The sequence below is a fragment of the Dama dama genome, chromosome 9 (genome assembly GCF_033118175.1).
Source record: "Dama dama isolate Ldn47 chromosome 9, ASM3311817v1, whole genome shotgun sequence".
NCBI classification, from domain to species: Eukaryota; Metazoa; Chordata; class Mammalia; order Artiodactyla; family Cervidae; genus Dama; species Dama dama.
The window spans coordinates 43,274,860-43,294,315 of NC_083689.1; the positions used below are offsets into that span (position 1 = coordinate 43,274,860).

At 38.7% G+C, this 19,456-nt stretch overlaps 1 protein-coding gene across 1 annotated transcript; it reads left to right on the forward strand.

Moving 5' to 3' along the window:
* Positions 1-3,266: 3,266 nt before the first annotated feature.
* On the forward strand, positions 3,267-4,214 carry LOC133061339 (putative olfactory receptor 2W6). Its single transcript, XM_061149348.1, has one exon. The coding sequence runs from the start codon at positions 3,270-3,272 to the stop codon at positions 4,212-4,214; it is 945 nt and encodes a 314-aa protein (XP_061005331.1). The 5' UTR covers positions 3,267-3,269.
* The last annotated feature ends 15,242 nt before the right edge of the window (positions 4,215-19,456 follow it).

Sequence of the window (19,456 nt, forward strand, 5' to 3'; positions counted from 1 at the left end):
ATGATTATTTTTGTGATGGTTCTAGTAGGGTTTTTATCTGTTAGGGTGACAGAGTAAGAAAGTTCTCAAAGCCAACTCACACTTTAATTTCATCTTGGAACACAGCAACTGCATCCAATTAAAAAACAACAGAATGCATCACATTTTAACAAAGTAGATCTAAGACAGGTAGATTAGGATAAATTACATTCTACTTGCTTTCTCATTCATAGCTGGGCCAATCCAAGGGCATCCTGTCACCTTAGATTTACACATATCAAATTATCCTTTTTAATCTCCTCTTGAAATAATAGCCAGTTTGGGCAGAAAACCTCTGCTGTTCTGTTTTGTCACAGTGGCAAATCAAGCATTGCAAATCTTCTCTGGTAATGTTGAGAATGATCACAAATTTCACCCCAGCAAGTATTCAGAATGTCATAGTTAGGTCTGTATGTGTGGATTCATGGAGGAGTAGTAATAAAAGATCATCTTTCAACAAGTTTAACTAGATAGGAATAGGGGAGGAAGCAGAGCAAATGAAACTTTGTGCTAATAAGTAGGATTATGGACTTACCAGATGGAGCTAATGGTAAAGAATGGACTTGCCAGTGCAGGAAACATAAGAGATGGGTTTGATCCTTGGGTCAAGAAGATCCTGGAGGAAGACATGGCAACCCACTCCAGTATTCTTGCCTGAAGAATCCCATGGACAGAGCAGCCTGGTGGGCTTCAATCCGTAGGACTGCAAAGAGTCAGCACTACTGAAGCAACTTCACACACATGCGGCTTTATGGTTCCTGCTGTGATACGAAATTGCAAGTGTTGGCTATTCTTTTGACCCTTCTGTCATGGAGATTGTTCATCTCTGAAATGGAGATCCTAATGCTTGGCCTTTCCACATTACAGAGCTGTTGTGAGGATGGTGTGCAAGTGTAGGTGTAAAAGCTCTTCAAAATATGTAATGTATTGTAATTGTGAAAAGAGTTATGATTGTTTAGGATATGTTTACACCTGAAGCAGACAAAAATAGCTCCACTACTTGGTATTGTTAAATCCCATTCAGGTAGTCTTCCTTTGTGAGTTGGTGGTACAGGTTCAGATATTCTCTCAGTCAGAGAATCAAGTCCAGTGCATCCGTCCAGATTTTTAGGCCACAGTTTTCAAAATTAGAACAAGCTTATAGTTTTAAGACCCTGATGCTAGGAAAGATTGAGGGAAGGAGGAGAAGAGGGCAACAGAAGATGAGATGGTTGGTTGGCATCATCAACTCAATGGACATGAGTTTGAGCAAACTCTGGGAGATAGTGAGGAACAGGGGAGCCTGGCATGCTGCAGTCCATGGTATTGCAAAGAGTGGGACAAAACTGATCTACTGAACAACAATGCTAATTAAACTATTATTGGTGTGTGAACAGCTTAATTCTTTTCAGTTTCCATTTGCAACAGCTTTATTCCTTGCAATTTCATGATTCTGAACTAAAGATGAGTTAAAAAAAAAGCATGAAAAATCAAGTACATTATACTTGAAATGCTTGTTAGGTGAAACAGGGTGAGTCTCTGGGTACTGGACAGAGGCCTGAGCATTAAGTCATCTTGGAATGAAAGAATAACACATTCATATACTGTCCTTTAGAATAGGTAAATTATAAATAAATTTGATGTTTGCAATTTGGCTGAGGAGTCATGTCCTAAATGATATATATAGCTAAGCAATTTGTGTACATTGTGATTGCCACTCACAGGATCTGTTTATTGACTCTCTTAAACTTGAGTGAGAGCTGTGACAGGTCTGTGGGAAAAACAGTGCAAGTTTTTCTTCACAACCAATACCAGCAGAGTGTGTGTGTAGGAAAGTCTCCCTTTCAAATACTCAGTTGACCTAGTAAAGTCTTTGGTACTTGGCTGGTTATTTCTGATCATTCCCTGCACCTTTTAATCTCTTCATGGGGTTTTGCTGAGGTTCTTATGCCTTTATGGGAATGGGAACTTACATTCAGTCCTATGCCTGAACTGAATGGGAACTTACAGAATTTCCACCTGCAGCTTCAACTGGAAAGAGTTCATAACTTTTTCACTATCAGGCTTGACAGTGATGACAACGACCTCATGGGTCCACTCACCGTTTAAAAAGGTTTTGTATTCTAGTTCTTACTGCTTCCTTCTTGTGTGTTGCAATGATGCCACTTTCTATTATCACAGTTGATACAAGCTTGGGTGAACACTGGTGCTCTCCTATAAGGCAGAGCCCCAACAAATCCCTTGGTATTGACTGTATGTTTATGGCATATACCCGATGTCATGAATTATGAAAACATGTGAGGTCTGGAGGGAGATGTAGAAAGGATCTAGCCTTTCTCTTGCACAAAGAAAAGCCAAGATGCAGAGAAAGAAACCAGATATTAGGCCACACATTTGCAGAATTGCCTTATATAGAGGCAGAATCCAATCTATCTCAACTCCTCCTTTTAGAGTCAAAGGTATTGTGTTTAATCTCAATAAAATTCCATATCATTAAGAAGTTGCCTGACATGTACATTCATGGATGTCCTGAACATCATCCATGAATTTAGCCCTTTGGGCCTTTCTATATACTACTTTCTCTCCTTGAATCACATTGCTTAATCTGCCACATGTAAAATTCTTACTTGTTATTTGAAAAACAGCCAAAAGTAAGGACCTCTCAGGTGTAACAGTTTCTTGCAATATGAATGTGTGCTCAGTCTTGTTTGACTCTTTGCGACTCTATGGACGGCAGCCTGCCAGGTTCCTCTGTACATGGAATTTTCCAGGTAAGAATACTGGAGTGGTTTTCACTTCCTACTCCAAGGGTTGTTCTTGACCCAGGGATCAACCCTGTGTCTCTTGTGTCTCCTGCATTGGCAGGCCAATTCTTGACCACTGCACCACCTGGGAAGCCCCTCTTGTAATATACGCGCTTCTATAAGTTCTTTCCTGATCAACTGGAAATAACCTGCAAAACACTCAGCTTTTAAACAAGTTTTCTTTTAGAGAACTTCCACTTTTCTCCTTTCTTTGTCATTATTTGCATATATTATTCACCAGGGAGAACAACTCCCAAGTCAATTCACCCTTTAATCTTGAGCAGTATTAGGCACACTGCCTTGCATAAGAAAGGTATCTGTAAGTGTATGTTAAAAAAATAATGGAAGGGCAAATGACCTTCCAAAATTCACAGACCCGTAAGTGGAAATTGGAGAGTGTTGGGTAGTCTTCACCTGCTATCTTATCTAATTCTTTTCTCTGTGTCTCCATAACAACTGGTGAAGATTATGGGAAGGGACAATGACAGCTACCATCAGGCATTCATCTTGGTGGGCTTTTCTGACCGACCTCAACTGGAAATAATTCTCTTTGCTTTTATTTTGATCTTCTACATCCTCACACTAGTGGGCAACACAGCCATCATTTTCTTGTCTGTGGTGGACTCCAGGCTCCACACACCCATGTACTTCTTTCTTGGGAACCTATCTTTCTTGGACCTCTGCTTTACAACGAGTATTGTTCCCCAGCTGCTGTGGAACCTTTGGGGTCCAGAGAAGACCATCACCTACCATGGCTGTGTGGCCCAACTCTATATCTATATGCTGTTGGGCTCAACTGAGTGTGTTCTCCTAGCTGTCATGGCCTATGACCGCTACGTGGCTGTCTGCCAGCCACTGCACTACACCGTGGTCATGCACCCACATCTCTGCCTGCAACTGGTGACTGTAGCCTGGTGCTGTGGCTTTCTAAACTCCTTTGTTATGTGTCCCCAGACGATGCACCTGTCCCGATGTGGGCGTCGCGAGGTGGACCACTTTCTGTGTGAGATGCCTGCTCTTATTGCCATGTCCTGTGAAGACACAATGCTGGTGGAAGCATTTGCCTTTGTCCTGGGGGTTGCTCTTCTCCTGGTACCCCTTTCTCTGATCCTCATCTCCTATGGCATGATCACTGCTGCTGTGCTGAGGATCAAGTCAGCAGCAGGGCGCAAGAAGGCTTTCAACACCTGCTCATCTCACCTAACAGTGGTCATTCTCTTCTATGGAACCATCATTTACATGTACCTGCAGCCAGCCAACAGCTACTCCCAAGATCAGGGCAAGTTCCTCACTCTCTTCTATACCATTGTCACTCCCAGTGTCAACCCCCTCATCTATACTTTAAGGAACAAAGATGTGAAAGGGGCAATGAGGAAAATCTTGGGGTGGGAGAAAGAGAATAAGGAAACCTAAGAGAAATGTTGGAATAATATAGTTGGTGTTCTGCTGTCTTACATATATCTTAACTGTGTGGAAAACTAATATTTAAAGAGTGAAGGGAACATGGATAGGCACAATGGGCTTTTGAGTTTGACCCCATGCTCTACTCTCTGGATGTGAAGTGCCTTTGTTCTGTTTAAAGGTGTCTACTTTAGAAGATCTTTAGTGTATTTGCATTTTATCCATCTTTATTTAGAACTGCAGGGGATATGTAGAATGAATTCAGATCACACAGTCTGCAGACGACATCATGAGATGCCAAATAAAAATGAGACAACATGAATGGCTTTTTTCTGAAGCTCCTTTATTTATGACGACAGTGTTTTTTCAGAGAGGGTTGAGTCAGCATCAGTAAAATCACAGTATGCTGTCCTAGATATATGTTAGTTCTCTGTGACTAAGTAGTGTTCTTTGATTTGCTTTTTGAAAAGGAAGGAAGAGTTTTTTTTGTCATTTGTACATTTTCCTTGACCTTATCTCATGGTCAAAGCATTTACAAGATAGTTGAGTAGATTTAGGCATTCAAGACTTTGTAGAGAATAGAGCAAGTGGAAAACATGAGAATGAAACACTTTGGTATCTTTAGCAGGCTACTTTAAACAGTTGCAAATATTTCTCTTTTGTATGGCAAAACCCACTACAATATTGTAAAGTAATTAGCCTCCAATTAAAATAAATAAATTTTTAAAAAGCTGTTTTATATTCAGATTGATTATTACCACCTCAAAAAATTGTTTTGGCTGCCAAAGTTATTGGGGCTGGAAGTTACTAAGAGCAGTACTATGACAACTTGATTTTGTATCAGACTTCTAAGATACAGATTTCCAAGAACTCATTAGATTTCTTTTGTTGAAACTCCAAGTGTGGGGTCTAGGCATTTCTGTTATTAAAAAGTTCTCTAAGTGTTACTGATGACAGCCAAATTTGGAAATCATTGTTATTTAGAAATGCTCTAAATCCAACTTCTTACATTAACCAGAAATCCTCCTAGAGCATTCTGAGTGTTTGACCACCTTCACTGGGTATGAATGATGCTACAAAGTAGATATTAGGAGATGATATCACCCATATCTGTGCTTGGAACTGGTTTATCCTCTTACCAGTTATATCTTGGAATCTAGGGTTTTTCCTCTGTATCATATAGGGATAAATAATCCTAATTTTACAAGGTTGTAGAAGAGGTTAATGGAGAGGAAAATGTCAACCCACTACAGTATTCCTGCCTGGAAAATTCCATGGACAGAGGAGCTTAGTGGGCAGAGGAGCCTGGTGGGCTACTGTCCATGGGGCCACAAAGAGTTGGACAAGACTGAATGACTAAGAACAATAGAGATTAAATAAGGTTAGAGGTGACAATGTGAGGTAAATGGCCTCTCAATAATATTTACAGTCATTGGTAATGTATTCCTTTTGGAATAGATTCAATTTTGTTATTTAGATTTTTTTTTTTTTTTTTTTTTTTTTTTAGTAAAAACTGACTTTAGTATTTTCCCAGTGAATATCTGCAAGGTAAAAAATGCTTTCTCTTAGTTATAGGAAACACCCTTTGCTCTCTTCTTTTATATTAAGTAAATAGGCTCCTTTACAAACTCTCAGAGAACTTTGCTGTATAAGTTAGCACCCTAGTATAAATGTGAGGTGTCAGGGTGAAGACTCAGGATAAGTGTGATGATTCTATATTGTTAACGGATAATACAAGTTCAGGCTATTGGGATTATGGATAGAGTGGATTCATAGACTAGGAAAGAAGTCAAATCTGTGATAACAAATTATCCAGATGGAAATAGAAAAGTTATTTCAAAGTCATTCAAATATATATCTAGGAGATATTAGGAACAAAGTAAAACTTGTTTGCTTCCGTGATCTTCCTGTATTATGTAAATGATCACAGACAAATGGAAGCAAATTATATGACAAAACACAGAGAAGCTAAGGGATTTGCTTAGAATTACAAGGCAAAAGAGTACCCAAAATAGTACTTAATATCTTCTAAGCATTTTCCATTTCCCATTGCGTTTTTCCATTTCATCGTTTCCCTCCTGTGAATTTAGGTTCTACGCAGTTAAAATTTCGACTATCTAGTAGCCAAATGTGGCCTATTTACTAAAACAGAATATTTAGGTTTTCATTTTAAGATTAAGAAATCACCCACAGGGCATCGTCTTGGAAATAAAGCATTGAAGAAATTTAGTTTATTTCCCCCAATGCTAGTCCTTTTCTTTATTCTTCTTCTCCTTGTTGTATCTCTGTGATATTACAACCACAGACCAATTATCCACATGTTGCAGGAAGGGGGACCCCTTCCAGGGCCCAAAAGTGGGCTCTTGTCTAACACTCTGAAATGAATTGTCCGAGGAGACACATGTGTTGACAAAGCAAGAGATTTTATTGGAGCCCAGGTGGAGAGCAGGAGAGCAAGGGAAACCAGGAGAACTGCTCTGCCTCACAGTCTCGGGTTTTACAGCGATGGGATTAGTTTCCAGGTTGTCTTTAGCCAATTATTCTGACTCAAAAGTCCTTCCTGGTGGTGCACACCTTATTCAGCCAAGATGGATGCCAGTGAGAAGGATTCTGGGAGGTGGTCGGACATGTGGTGTCTCCTTTTGACCTGTCCTGAACTCTTCCGGTTGGTGGTGGCTTATTAGTTCCGTATTCCTTACCAGGACCTCCTGTCATAAAATAACTCATGCAAATGGTGACTATGGTGCCTGGTCAGGGTAGGTGGTTCCAGTCAGTGTCCTTCCGCTGACACACACAGATAAAATGAGTGTATTTTCTGCTTACCTCAGCTAGGGCTCTTGCAACAGCTGTGAACATCATTTCCCAAGAGGTTTTATTCTTTTGCCTAAAGCCTCCTGTATTATGACTATAATACTACTGTGATAAATTTCAGTGGGTCAACAAGTACTTAATAAATACACACACACATATATATACCAGAAATTTTAAGGAAATCAAAGAAACTGATATAGTTGTAGGATGCCCATTCATTCACACCTCTTTGGGTATACCACCACTCAGAAATGTGACATCTGTCCTGCCATTGACACTGCAGCAGTGGAAAAATTCTGTTTCAACAAAACCTCATTCTTGTATATCGTTAATGGTAAAAGGAAGTTTCAGGAGATGGAGTGGGAAATCAATTAGTCCATCCATAAACTGGCCTATGATTTCTGTACTGTCTCTTTAGGCACTTAGGAAACGGATTCTTTTTTTTTTTTTTTGATTGGGATGTGATTGCTTTGTAATGTTGCATTCGTTTCTGCTGTACTACATCATGAATCAGCCATATGTATACATATATCCCCTCCCCCTTGAACCTTCCTCTCACCCTCCCATTCCACCCCTCTAGGTCGTCACAGAGATGTTCAGTCAAAATGTCATCATTTGGAAATAAATTGGAATAAACTACTAATATAAGAAAACATAGCAAAAAATAAAATGAAGAAGAGAAGAAATTAAATAGTGATAAAATGTTTGACCAGAGAGTTGAATTAGAATAGCTAGAAATTGTTGGATTCTGAAAATCTGTGAAAAATATTTGAAAAGAGCAGGAAAAAAGTAGTAGCATATGGAAATAGACATTTCCCCCTAAGAGAGAGTTTGCTTATGGCATTACAGGTAAAGTAATGTTGACTGTAAATAGCCCTAAATCATGGATACAAGGTTTTCAGGTTAAAAAAAAAGATATTAATTAGTAAGGTAAACTTTTGCTGGAGGAATACTCTCTTGGGAGCAGCTAATACACCACATGTTTGGGTTTGCAATGGAGCGTGCTGTGATTTGAGGACTGAGATTCCATCTTACAGAATACCCTTTGGACCTCCATAGTGACCTGTAGTTGAGCAGGCTCAGAGATGCAGATTCACTTTTATCAACTTAATAAAAGCCCTAGTATATCATACCAGAATAGCAGTGTGCTACTTAACGATGAGAGAAACTTCTCTTTCAATTTTACCAGTCTTTCCTGCCACTTTATTGTTGTTTTCAGTTGCTAAGTCATATCCAACTGTTTGCATCTGCGTGGACTGCAGCATGCCAGACTTCCCTGTCTTCCACTATGTCATAGAGTTTGCTCAAGTTCGTGTCCACTGAGTCAGTGATGACTCGCAACCATCTTATCCTCTGTCTCCCCCTTGTTCTCCTGCCCTCAATCTTTCCCAGCATCAGGGTCTCTTCCAATGTAGATTTTATTCCTTTGGGGAAGCTAAATGAAGAAGCAAAATTATCAGAGAGTTGCTTGGTCAACATGTAAAGCGAATAACAGGAATTTGATTTAAAATGATCAATCTCTGACAATGAACAATATCTAACACCTGACTAGTGTTTACTATGTGCCAGCTACTCAAACATTTTGCCTTCTGTTACTCACTTTGATCCTTAAAACTACCTTGAGAAGAGATGGAGAAGAGAAGGAGATCTATGCTGTGACTCAGCATAGGTCACATAGCTTGTAAAATCTGGAGCCAGGGCCATGTTCCAGAGTATCTAACTCCAGAGTTCATGCTCTTGACCCTGAGATACATTCATGCTTTACTCACACGTGTGCATGCTAAGTTGCTTTAGTCATGTCCGACTCTTTGCGACCCTATATACCGTGGCCTGCTAGGCTCCTCCGTCCATGGGATTCTCCAGGCATAAATACTGGGTTGTCATGCCCTCTCTAGGGGATCTTCCTGGCCTAGGGATCAAATACACATATCTTATGTCTCCTGCATTGGCAGCTGGGTTCTTTATCCTAGCACCACAGGGCTTTACTCACAGTTCTGAACAAAGAATGAACATGGACCCAGGTTTGGTATGATAAACTCCTAGCTAGCAACCCCTTGGAGTTATGATGTGGCCTGAAAAATGATCTGAGTTTAAACAGTCTTACAATTTTCATGCACATTTAGAATTAAGAATTTGAGGAACTAATATAGCAGTGAATAAGTGCTGAAGCAGACACACTATGATGCAGAAAAAGATCAGAGATCAGAGTGAGATTAGCAACATGGGGTATGTATTAGGTAGGATGGTACTTGGGTAAGTGAGCCAGAGGAATAATAAGGAAAGGAAACCAGCCAGTAGGGAAGGAGAAACATTAATAGAAAAACATCTCTTGTGAGAAGTATCTTGTGTTTTTACAAGTTCCTTTTCTCATGAAAAGGACTGTTTGTGCTCTGGTTCCTGCCCTGAATTCCTGTGAAATCACACGGAATCAGATGCAAGTGAACGAAGTCTAAGAGAACAGGGATTGTGCTGTGCGACATCACTTCAGCCGTATCCGACTCTTTGCCACCCTATGGACTGTAGCCTGCCAGGCTCCTCTGCCCATGGGATTCTCCAGGCAAGAATATTGGGGCAGGTTGCCATTTTCTTCTCCAGGGGATCTTCCCAACCCAGGGGTAAAACCCGGGCCTCCTGCACTGCAGGCAGATTCTTTACCGTTTGAGCCACCAGGGAAGAAATGCCAAGTTCACACATCTTCTTCTTGTTAGAATGAGGATTAGAAACAAGACTTCTAGATGCCTGGTCTTGCTACATTTCTCATTAGTCAAGACATTGTTGACTCTGCCCCGTGAAGCTGCTGGTTCAGTGGGTTAGACTCGGGATCAATGACAGAACAGCTCATGTGAGTCCTGCCATTGAGAGAGTCTGTACTTTGTGTGGACTTTCTCCTAGCTTTTCAAAACCAAGTCTCATTGTTTTATTCTTCTGGGTTTAAAAAAAAAAAACAAACTTTACCGGCTGAAATTTTCTTTCAATTGCAAAATACTTTTTGAACATAGGCTATTCATATAATTTTTTAAAAAGTGACTGTAACACTCTGATCAAGATTTTCCTTTCTATTGTTAACATAGTTCATAGGAGTGATTTTTACCATATTGTAGTTTCTCTGATAGAAATATTTCTTTTGAAGGTTTTGGAATTTCCTCTTACTTGGTAACTTAAGAATTTTATTAACTCGTTTTCATCAAGTAGGATTGAGACTTGGTTTAAATGAAAAAATTTGCGAATGATAAAGACTGGAAATACAGGCCCTGATGGTGAGGTATAATACAGTTTGAATCCCAAAAGAAAGTGGGAGCAGAGATTGAAGGGTGGGAACTGACTATCAGAGGAAATTTAGTTTGTCCATAGTCAAAGAGCTTATGAATGGTAGAGTGTGGAATTGAATCCAAATCTACAGAGATCTAATGTCTGGCCCTTTTTGGTTGTACCACTGGATGAGGATATAATGAATTATGCTAATTAAACAGTGAAAAAGTAGTGCCACATAACTGTTAGTTAAATATATAAAAGAATACTGCAGTGTTTTCTTGTGAAAGGAACAAATAAAGTTTGTTTATATTTCCTAGTTATTAGTATTTTTTTCTTACTACAAGCACATCTTTCACCCTCTCTTGCCAATTCCAATTACTTTCTTTAAGATGCAAATAAAAATCTATCTCCTCTCAATATTGATCTATTCAGACTATGACTATACAGTATTTATTATTTTAACAATATGGGTCAAGTTTATGAAACATAATTTGTTTATTTGGGCAATTTTCATTGTATATGATATGAAAGATTAGGTCATTATGTGTACAAATGTTCAAGATAGCAGCTCTGTATGCCTTATGAATGTTTTTGTATGTCAAATATTGAACAAAGTGTTGAGTAATGGGTCAGGATTCAAGTTGAATTCAGTCACTCAGTCGTGTCCAACTCTTTGTGACTCCATGGGCTGCAGCATGCCAGGCTTCCCTGTCCATCACCAACTACCTGAGCTATTCAAACTATGTCTATTGAGTTGGTGATGCCATCCAAACATCTCATCCTTTGTTGTCCCCTTCTCCTCCTGCCTTCAATCTTTCCCAGAATTAGGGTCTTTTCAAATGAGTCAGTTCTTTGCATCAGGTAGCCAAAGTATTGGAGTTTCAGCTTCAGCATCAATCCTTCCAATGAATATTCAGGATTGATTTCCTTTGGGATGGACTGGTTGGATCTCCTTGCTGTCCAAGGGTTTCTCAAGAGTCTCCCTCCAACACCACAGTTCAAAAGCATCAATTCTTCAGCATTTAGCATCCTTTATAGTCCAACTCTCACATCCATACATGACTACTGGAAAAACCATGGATCTAACTAGATGGACCTCTGTTGGCAAAGTATCTGCTTTTTATGCTGTCTAGGTTGGTCATAGCTCTTCTTCCAAGGAGCAAGCATCTTTTAATTTCATGGCCACAGTCACCATCTGCAGTGATTTTGGAGTCCAAAACAATAAAGTCACTCACTGTTTCCATTGTTTCCCCTTCTATTTGCAATGAAGTGATGGGATCGTATGCCATGATCTTAGTTTTCTGAATGTTGAGTTTTAAGCCAACATTTTCACTCTCTTCTTTCACTTTCATCAAGAGACTCTTTAGTTCTTCACTTTCTGCCATAAGGATGGTGTCATCTGCATATCTGAAGTTATTAATATTTCTCCCAGCTATTTTGATCCCAGCTTGTGCTTCATCCAGCCCAGCATTTCACATGATGTACTCTGTGTATAAGTTGAATAAGTAGGGTGACAATATACAGCCTTGACGTACTCCTTTCCCGATTTGGAAAGGAGTCTGCTGTTCCGTGTTCAGTTCTAACTGTTGTTTCTTGACCTGCATACAGATTTCTCAGAAGGCATGTCAGGTGGTCTGGTATTCCCATCTCTTTCAGAATTTTCCACAGTTTGTTGTGATCCACATAGTCAAAGGCTTTTGGCACAGTTAATAAAGCAGAAGTAGATGTTTTTCTGGAACTCTCTTGCTTTTTTGATGATCCAGTGGGTATTGGTAATTTGATCTCTGGTTCCTCTGCCTTTTCTAAATCCAGCTTGAACATCTGGAAGTTCACGGTTCATATATTGCTGAAGCCTGGCTTGGAGAATTTTGAGCATTACTTTGCTAGTGTGTGAGATGAGTGCAATTGTGCAGTAGTGTGAGCATTCTTTGGCATTGTCTTTCTTTGGGATTGGGATGAAAACTTTTCCAGTCCTGTGACCACTGCTGAGTTTTCCAAATTTGCTGGCATATTGAGTGCAGCACTTTCACAGCATTATCTTTTAGGATTTGAAATAGCTCAACTGCAATTCCATCACCTCTACTGGCTTTGTTTGTAGTGATGCTTCTTAAGTCCCATTTGACTTTGCATTCCAGGATGTCCGGCTCAAGGTGAGTGATCACACCATCATGGTTATCTGCATCATTAAGATCTTTTTTTGTGTAGGTTTTCTGTGTATTCTTGTCACTTCTTCTTAATATCTCCTGCTTCTGTTAGGTCCATACCATTTCTGTCCTTTATTGAGCCCATCTTTGCATGAAATATTCCCTTGGCATCTTTAATTTTCTTGAAGAGATCTCTAGACTTTCCCATTCTATTTTTTCCCTCTATTTCTTTGCATTGATTACTGAGGAAGGTTTTCTTATCTCTCCATGCTAATCTTTGGAACTCTGCATTCAAATAGGTGTATCTTTTCTTTTCTCCTTTGCCTTTTGCTTCTCTTCTTTTCTCAGCTATTGTAAGGCTTTCTTGGACAACGATTTTGCCTTTTTGCATTTCTTTTTCTTGGGGATGCTCTTGATCATTGCCTCCTTTACAGTGTCACTAATCTCTGTCCATAGTTCTTCAGGCACTCTATCAGATCTAATCCCTTGAATCTATTTGTCACTTCCACTGTATAATTGTAAGGGATTTGATTTAGGTCATACCTGAATGTCTAGTGGTTTTCCCTACTTTCTCAATTTAAGTCTGAATTTGGCAATAAAGAGTTCATGATCTGAGCCACAGTCAGCTCCCAGTCTTGTTTTTGCTGACTGTATAGAGCTCTCTATCTTTGGCTGCAAAGAATATAATCAATCTGATTTCAGTGTTGAATATCTGGTGATGTCCATGTGTAGAGTAGTCTCTTGTGTTGTTGGAAGAGGGTGTTCGCTATGACCAGTGTGTTCTCTTGGCAAAACTCTGTTAGCCTTTGCCCTGCTTCATTTTGTACTCCAAAGCCAAATTTTCCAGTTATTCTGGGTATCTCTTGACTTCCTATTTTGCATTCCAGTCCCCTATAGTGAAAAGGGCATATTTTGGGGTTGTTAGTTCTAGAAGGTCTTGTAGGTTTTCATAGAACCATTCAACTTCAGCTTCTTCAGCCTTATTGGTCAGGGAGTAGACTTGGATTACTGTGATATTGAATGGTTTGCCTTGGAAACAAACAACATCATTCTGTTGTTTTTGAGATTGCATCCAAGTACTGCATTTCGGACTCTTCTGTTTACTATGATGGTTACTCCATTTCTTCTAAGGGATTCTTGCCAACAGTAGTAGATATATTGGTTATCTGAGTTAAATTCACCCATCCAGTCCATTTTAGTTCACTGATTCCTGAAATGTCGATGTTCACATTTGCCATCTCCTATTTGACAAGTTCTAATTTGCCTTGATTCATGGACCTACCATTCAAGGTTCCTATGCAATATTGCTCTTTACTGCATTGAACTTTACTTCCATCACCAGTCACATCTGCAACTGAGTGTTGCTTTTGCTTTGGCTCCATCTCTTCATTCTTTCTGGAGTTATTTCTCCACTGATCTAGAGTAGCATATTGGGCACCTACCGACCTGGGGAGTTCATCTTTCGGTGTCCTATCTTTTTGTCATTTCATACCGTTCATGGGGTTCTCAAGGCAAGAATGCTGGAGTGGTTTGCATTCCCTTCTCCAGTGGACCATGTTTTGTCAGAATTCTCCACCATGACCCGTCTGTCTTGGGTGGCCCTGCATGGCATGGCTCATGGTTTCATTGAGCTAGACAAGGCTGTGGTCCATGTGATCAGATTGGTTAGTTCCCTGTGATTATGTTTTTCATTCTGTCTCCCTTCTGATGGGTAAGGATAAGAGGTTTATGGAAGCTTTCTGATAGGAGAGACTGACTGAGGGGGAAACTGGGTCTTGTTCTGATGGGCGGAGCTGTGCTCAGTAAATCTTTAATCCAATTTTCTGTTGATGGGCAGGGCTGTGTTCCCTCCCTGTTGTTTGACCTGAGGCTAAACTATGGTGGAGGTAATGAAGATAATGGCAATCTCCTTCAAAAGGTCTCATGTTGCACTCACTGCCCCTGACCCTGCAGGCCAGTGCTGACCCTCACCTCTGCCGGAGACTCTCTGGACACTCATGGGCAAGTCTGGGTCAGTCTCTTGTGAGGTCACTGCTCCTTTCCTAAGTGTTGAGTATTGCGTCAGGATTAAGGCTTGCTAATTTAAAGCTTCAGTACTTTTTTATTCTCCCTGTAAATACAATGTAGCATTTTCAAATACAACAGAATTCAAATACAAATGCAATGGCAATGTCAGCCAAATTATTTTGTAACTCTAGGTGAATAAGTGTTCAATCAGTCTTTTGTAATTAACCAGCACTTAGGAGAAATTATTTCTCTCTCATCTTTAAATTTGAATCATTTTAGTGATTGATTTGAAATAAAATTATTGCTTATGCTATTTGCCTTCTTCTGTACCCACCAAAAAAACTCATGAGATCTATTTCCCTTGAATCTTTAGGGAGATACTTCTTGGATCTCTAGAGAACAGAAGGAAACCTAAGAACTCAGGCAATTTAAGAGCATAAGCAAATTAAGTCTTTACTAATAAATCTACAGGGGTTTAATGATAGTTTCCTGACAACTCGAGAAGTTTTAAAATGCCTTCCAGTGTAATATGTGAAAGGAACTCTGGGATGGGGGTGGGGGCTTACTGTCAATGACTCCCCAGTCTAGGGAGCAAGTGGAGAGATGATGTTTTCCAGAATGATAGAATTTCATCACCCCATTTCAGTAAGTATTATGAGCTCATCATCCCCTTGTAATTGAGCTTGTTGAACACCTACATACTTACTTCTTCCTCTGGGTCAATGTTTCAGAGAAAGTTAATTTTATTTTCTCTCTTCATTTTTAGGCTGTATTTGGAGGGTAATATTAAAACCTATGCCAGTACTGAATTGCTCACACAATTTGATCATGCAAATAGTTTGACCATTTGCACTTTCATTCCCTAGACATTTGCTATTTTAACTCTAAAATTAGGCTTCCCTGTTAATATGCAATCATTTTTTCAGAAACCCTTCTTATTCCTATTTCCTTGTTTCCCAGATTTACCCACCCATGCTTCCCCAAACTCATTAACTTCAGCGTGAGCTGCTGAGTACATTCTCTCAGGTTACACTAAATGCTACTATAAAAATGATCCATAAATGTGTTTATATCACTAGCAACACATTGAATCCTTTAATTTTATTTATGTAGCAATTTTTCAAAGAGCTGTGCTTTGTACGATGTACGAAGTATTACAAAAATCTTATCTTAAGTGACTTTGCAGTTTGTTTTTCCTAAGACAAAGATTGATCAAAGCATTACCTTCATCAGACCTATGTTTTGTGTTTCTTTTGACCATCTCTAGTTAGAGGACTTAAAAATCTACCTTAACCAAAATGCCTCTTTTTTGCTTTTTGCTTTGTTTTGATGTCTGCTAGCAAATAGCAAGCTGTTCTTCGTCTGCCAACATAACAGGATGAGCAAGAAATCAGCTGTTGGCTTTTGTAACACATGAATTTATTAATAGTTGAAACTCTTTTACAAGGTCTTGGTGAGGATAAGAGCAATCAAAAGCTGAGGGCTCTGAGCATGTGCTGTACCTTGAAAATTCTTGAAGTAATGCCTTGGTTCCCTAGGTCTACCACCTGCCCCTTAATACAGGAGGATGACTCTGGGAAGAGACTTCATCAATCCAGGGACCATCTCTGAACCCACACCTACTTATTATTATTTTTTTTTTTTCTGAGAACTTAATGCAGGTCGGCATAAATGTATGATTTTGCTGCAGTGATGACAGAATATTTCCCAAAAAGATTTGCTGGCAGATGTGTGCCATGTGAGATCATAGGGTCCCAGAACAAGGTCCCAGAATACTGATGCTGTTGCAAGTTTCGAGTCTTTTAAACATATTTTGAAAATTATTTTGCTATTTTTCCTAACATATGTTCTGATTTTCATCAAAACATTTACAAAGTTGTATTTATTTTTAATTGGAGAATAACCCTCCTACTATTTTCAGTGACATAATTATGAAAACCGTAATTTGATTTTTAGTGGATACAACTTTCTCTAATAAATATTCTAACAAATGCTTCCCATAGCTAACATGCAGAGTCTACCTTTAGGAGATAAATATTAAAACCTCTGTATTTTACCAAAAAGTACTTAATGATTTTTCAGTAATTACAAATAGTCAGAAATTATAAATTTGTCAGAATTTTGACAGAAGTTCATTATGATAGGATATAGAATCAGAATAGCTGAATAGTTGAATTCCCTAAATGTACCCCTTTCCTTTATAAAGAGAAAGAGATCTCAAAGCCATTTTTCCATAACAAAGGCCTTCGTGTCAACAAGTTTCTTCATTAAATATGATTCCAATTTGTAGGTGTGGTTCCAAATAGAATCCTAACTAAAGCATATAATAACTTTATTTCATACAACTCCATCATTTTTTGTCTTTGTTTCCCTTTTATTAATATCAGCTTTACAATGTTGTATTGGTTTCTGCTATCCATCAACATGAATCAGCCATAGGTGTACATCTGTCCCTTCCACCTTAAACCCCCCTCCTTCCTCCCATCCTATCCCATATCCCAGTGTCACAGAGCACTGGGTTGAGTACCTGCATCACACAGCAAATTCCCACTGGCTGTCTATTTTACATATGGTAATATAAATGCTTCCATTCTTACTCTCTCAATTCGTCCCACCCTTTCCTTCTCCCACTTTGTCCACAAGTCTGTATTCTAAGTTTACGTCTTTATTGCTGTCCTATGAATAGGTTCATCACTACCGTTTTTCTAGATTCCATATATATGCATTAATATACAATATTTGCTTTTCTCTTGACTTACTTCACACTGTATAGTAGGCTCTAGGTTCATTCACCTCAGTAGAACTGACTCAGATTTGTTCCTGTTTATGGCTGAGTAATATTTTATTGTATATATGTCACACAACATCTTTATCTATTCATCTGTTGATGGACATCTAGGTTCATGAAAACATTTGAGTGTTTTTAAATAGCAGTATTTCAGAGACTGCTCTGAAAAACACTGTGATATAATCGTTAATATTTCCTTGTAAGATGAAATTAATTCTCATGGTTATACTCAGGTCTTGGGGTGTATGGATGTACATTTCAGATCTTAGGATAAATGGCTTCAAGCCCTATTGCAGTCTCATAGATCTGACTAGCAAGTCATCACTATAATGGATAATGAGGGAGGTCTATGGTTAGAAAAGATTATTTTTTCAGAATAAGCTTTCTAGCTTTCTATATACTTTTCTCAATATTTAATAGTCTCTGTTTGAACATAGGTCCCAAAAAACTCACATGATTAGAACAACAGTACAAACTAACATAGTAATCAGATAGCCCTGACAAAATGCAAATCTGGTATTATTAATTCTGTTCCTTGGTGAAGCAAATGTAGCTACAAAGAATTAAAATTCACTCAAAGAACCTTCTTTAAACAGCCGTGATCTCTAAGATATGGCAAATTGTCCCAGGTGACTTAGATGCTCAGTTCCAGTTCCAGTGCCTAAAGCATCATAACAAATATCTGACAATTCTAGGGGCTCCTTCTTAGGAAGCATGCTGTCGTCTGGGAAATGTGTAGATTATCTCCCTTCCAGATATCATATTTCTCCTGGGTTCACAATCGTCCTTTTCCCACATTTACTTCTCCCACCCTGTTTTATTTTCATCTTCTTCCAGTTTTGCTGAGAAATAATTGACATATATCACAGAGTAACTTTAAAGCATACAGCATTTTTAAGGCATACAGGTTTGATTTACATACGTTGTGAATTGATTATCAAGATAGGCTCAGCAAACATCTATTTTCTCATATAGGTACAATTAAAATAAAAAAAGGAAAAAAAAAATAATCTGCTTGTGATGAGAACACTCAGGATTTATTCTCTTAACAACTTACCTATATATCATACAGCAGTGTTAGCTATAGTCTTCATGTTGAAACTTATATCCCTAGTACTTATTATCTATTTTGTAACTGGAAGTTTGTATGTTTAGACCACCTTCCTCCAATTTTGTCTCCTACTACATTCCAAAGTGTTTCTTTTTTTTTTGAAATGCAGTTAAGTTAATGATTCTTCTACTAGAAAAAATTTTTTTTGTGTTCATGTTACAATTTCCAAGCTTGAAATTTGTGCTGACATAGTTTCACTCTCAGTATGTATACTCACTAGGAGATCTGTAGATATGATGCCCTCATAGTAGACCATCCCTTAGGTTGGTTTGCTACAATTTTCAAGTTGATTTTTTAAAAAACTCTAATTGCTCTTTGCAAATGGATTCATTTCAGACAATAATTCTTTTCTGGGTCTACAGCCCTTTCTGATTGAACCACAAGTGAACACTCTCCACATGTGGACAGCAGAGCTGTGGAAGACCACAGTGATGAATTTACTCTCCATTTAAACTGTATCCTAGTTTCTCTAGCAGCTGAGTCCTTGTCAACTCCAAATGTGCTGATGTAGAAAATTATATCCATACAGCTAACACTTAATGGTTGACATGGAGACATTTTTTCCTATTAATTTCTAAATCCTAGGGGAGTTCTATATTTCCAGGTCAAACATTTGATTGGTGTCTATTTGATAATGTAAACATTCAGTTAACTCTCACTGTACCACTGCAGGTCAGAAAACAAACCTACTGCAAAAGTAACCTTGTACGATGATCCTTAATTTTTCCTTTTAATTGATCTCTGTGCATAGTATTATATTGAGCTGGAATGCACAGAAGAACATCTGTCACATGTTTTTCTTTATCCATTTCTTTTATTCATTTGCTGGAGTATTTGGAAACAAACTCTTAGACGTCAGATCATTTCAGTTTCATACTTTAACATGCATCTCTAAACAAGAATATGTCTCATTTTTCTGCCCATTTTGTGAACACACCTGGCAGGGAAAAACAAAAAAACAAACAAAACCCCTTACCTTTGCACAAACAAATCTGCTTTTGTTCTCATGGATGATGTCACTGTAATCATTGGTTCAAGAGATTGGACCAAATCATGAACAATTCAGAAGCAAGTAAATTTGGGGCCCTCCTATTTCAAGTCTCTATTGACCCCAGCCCCATGTTGTTACTTCCCTAACAAT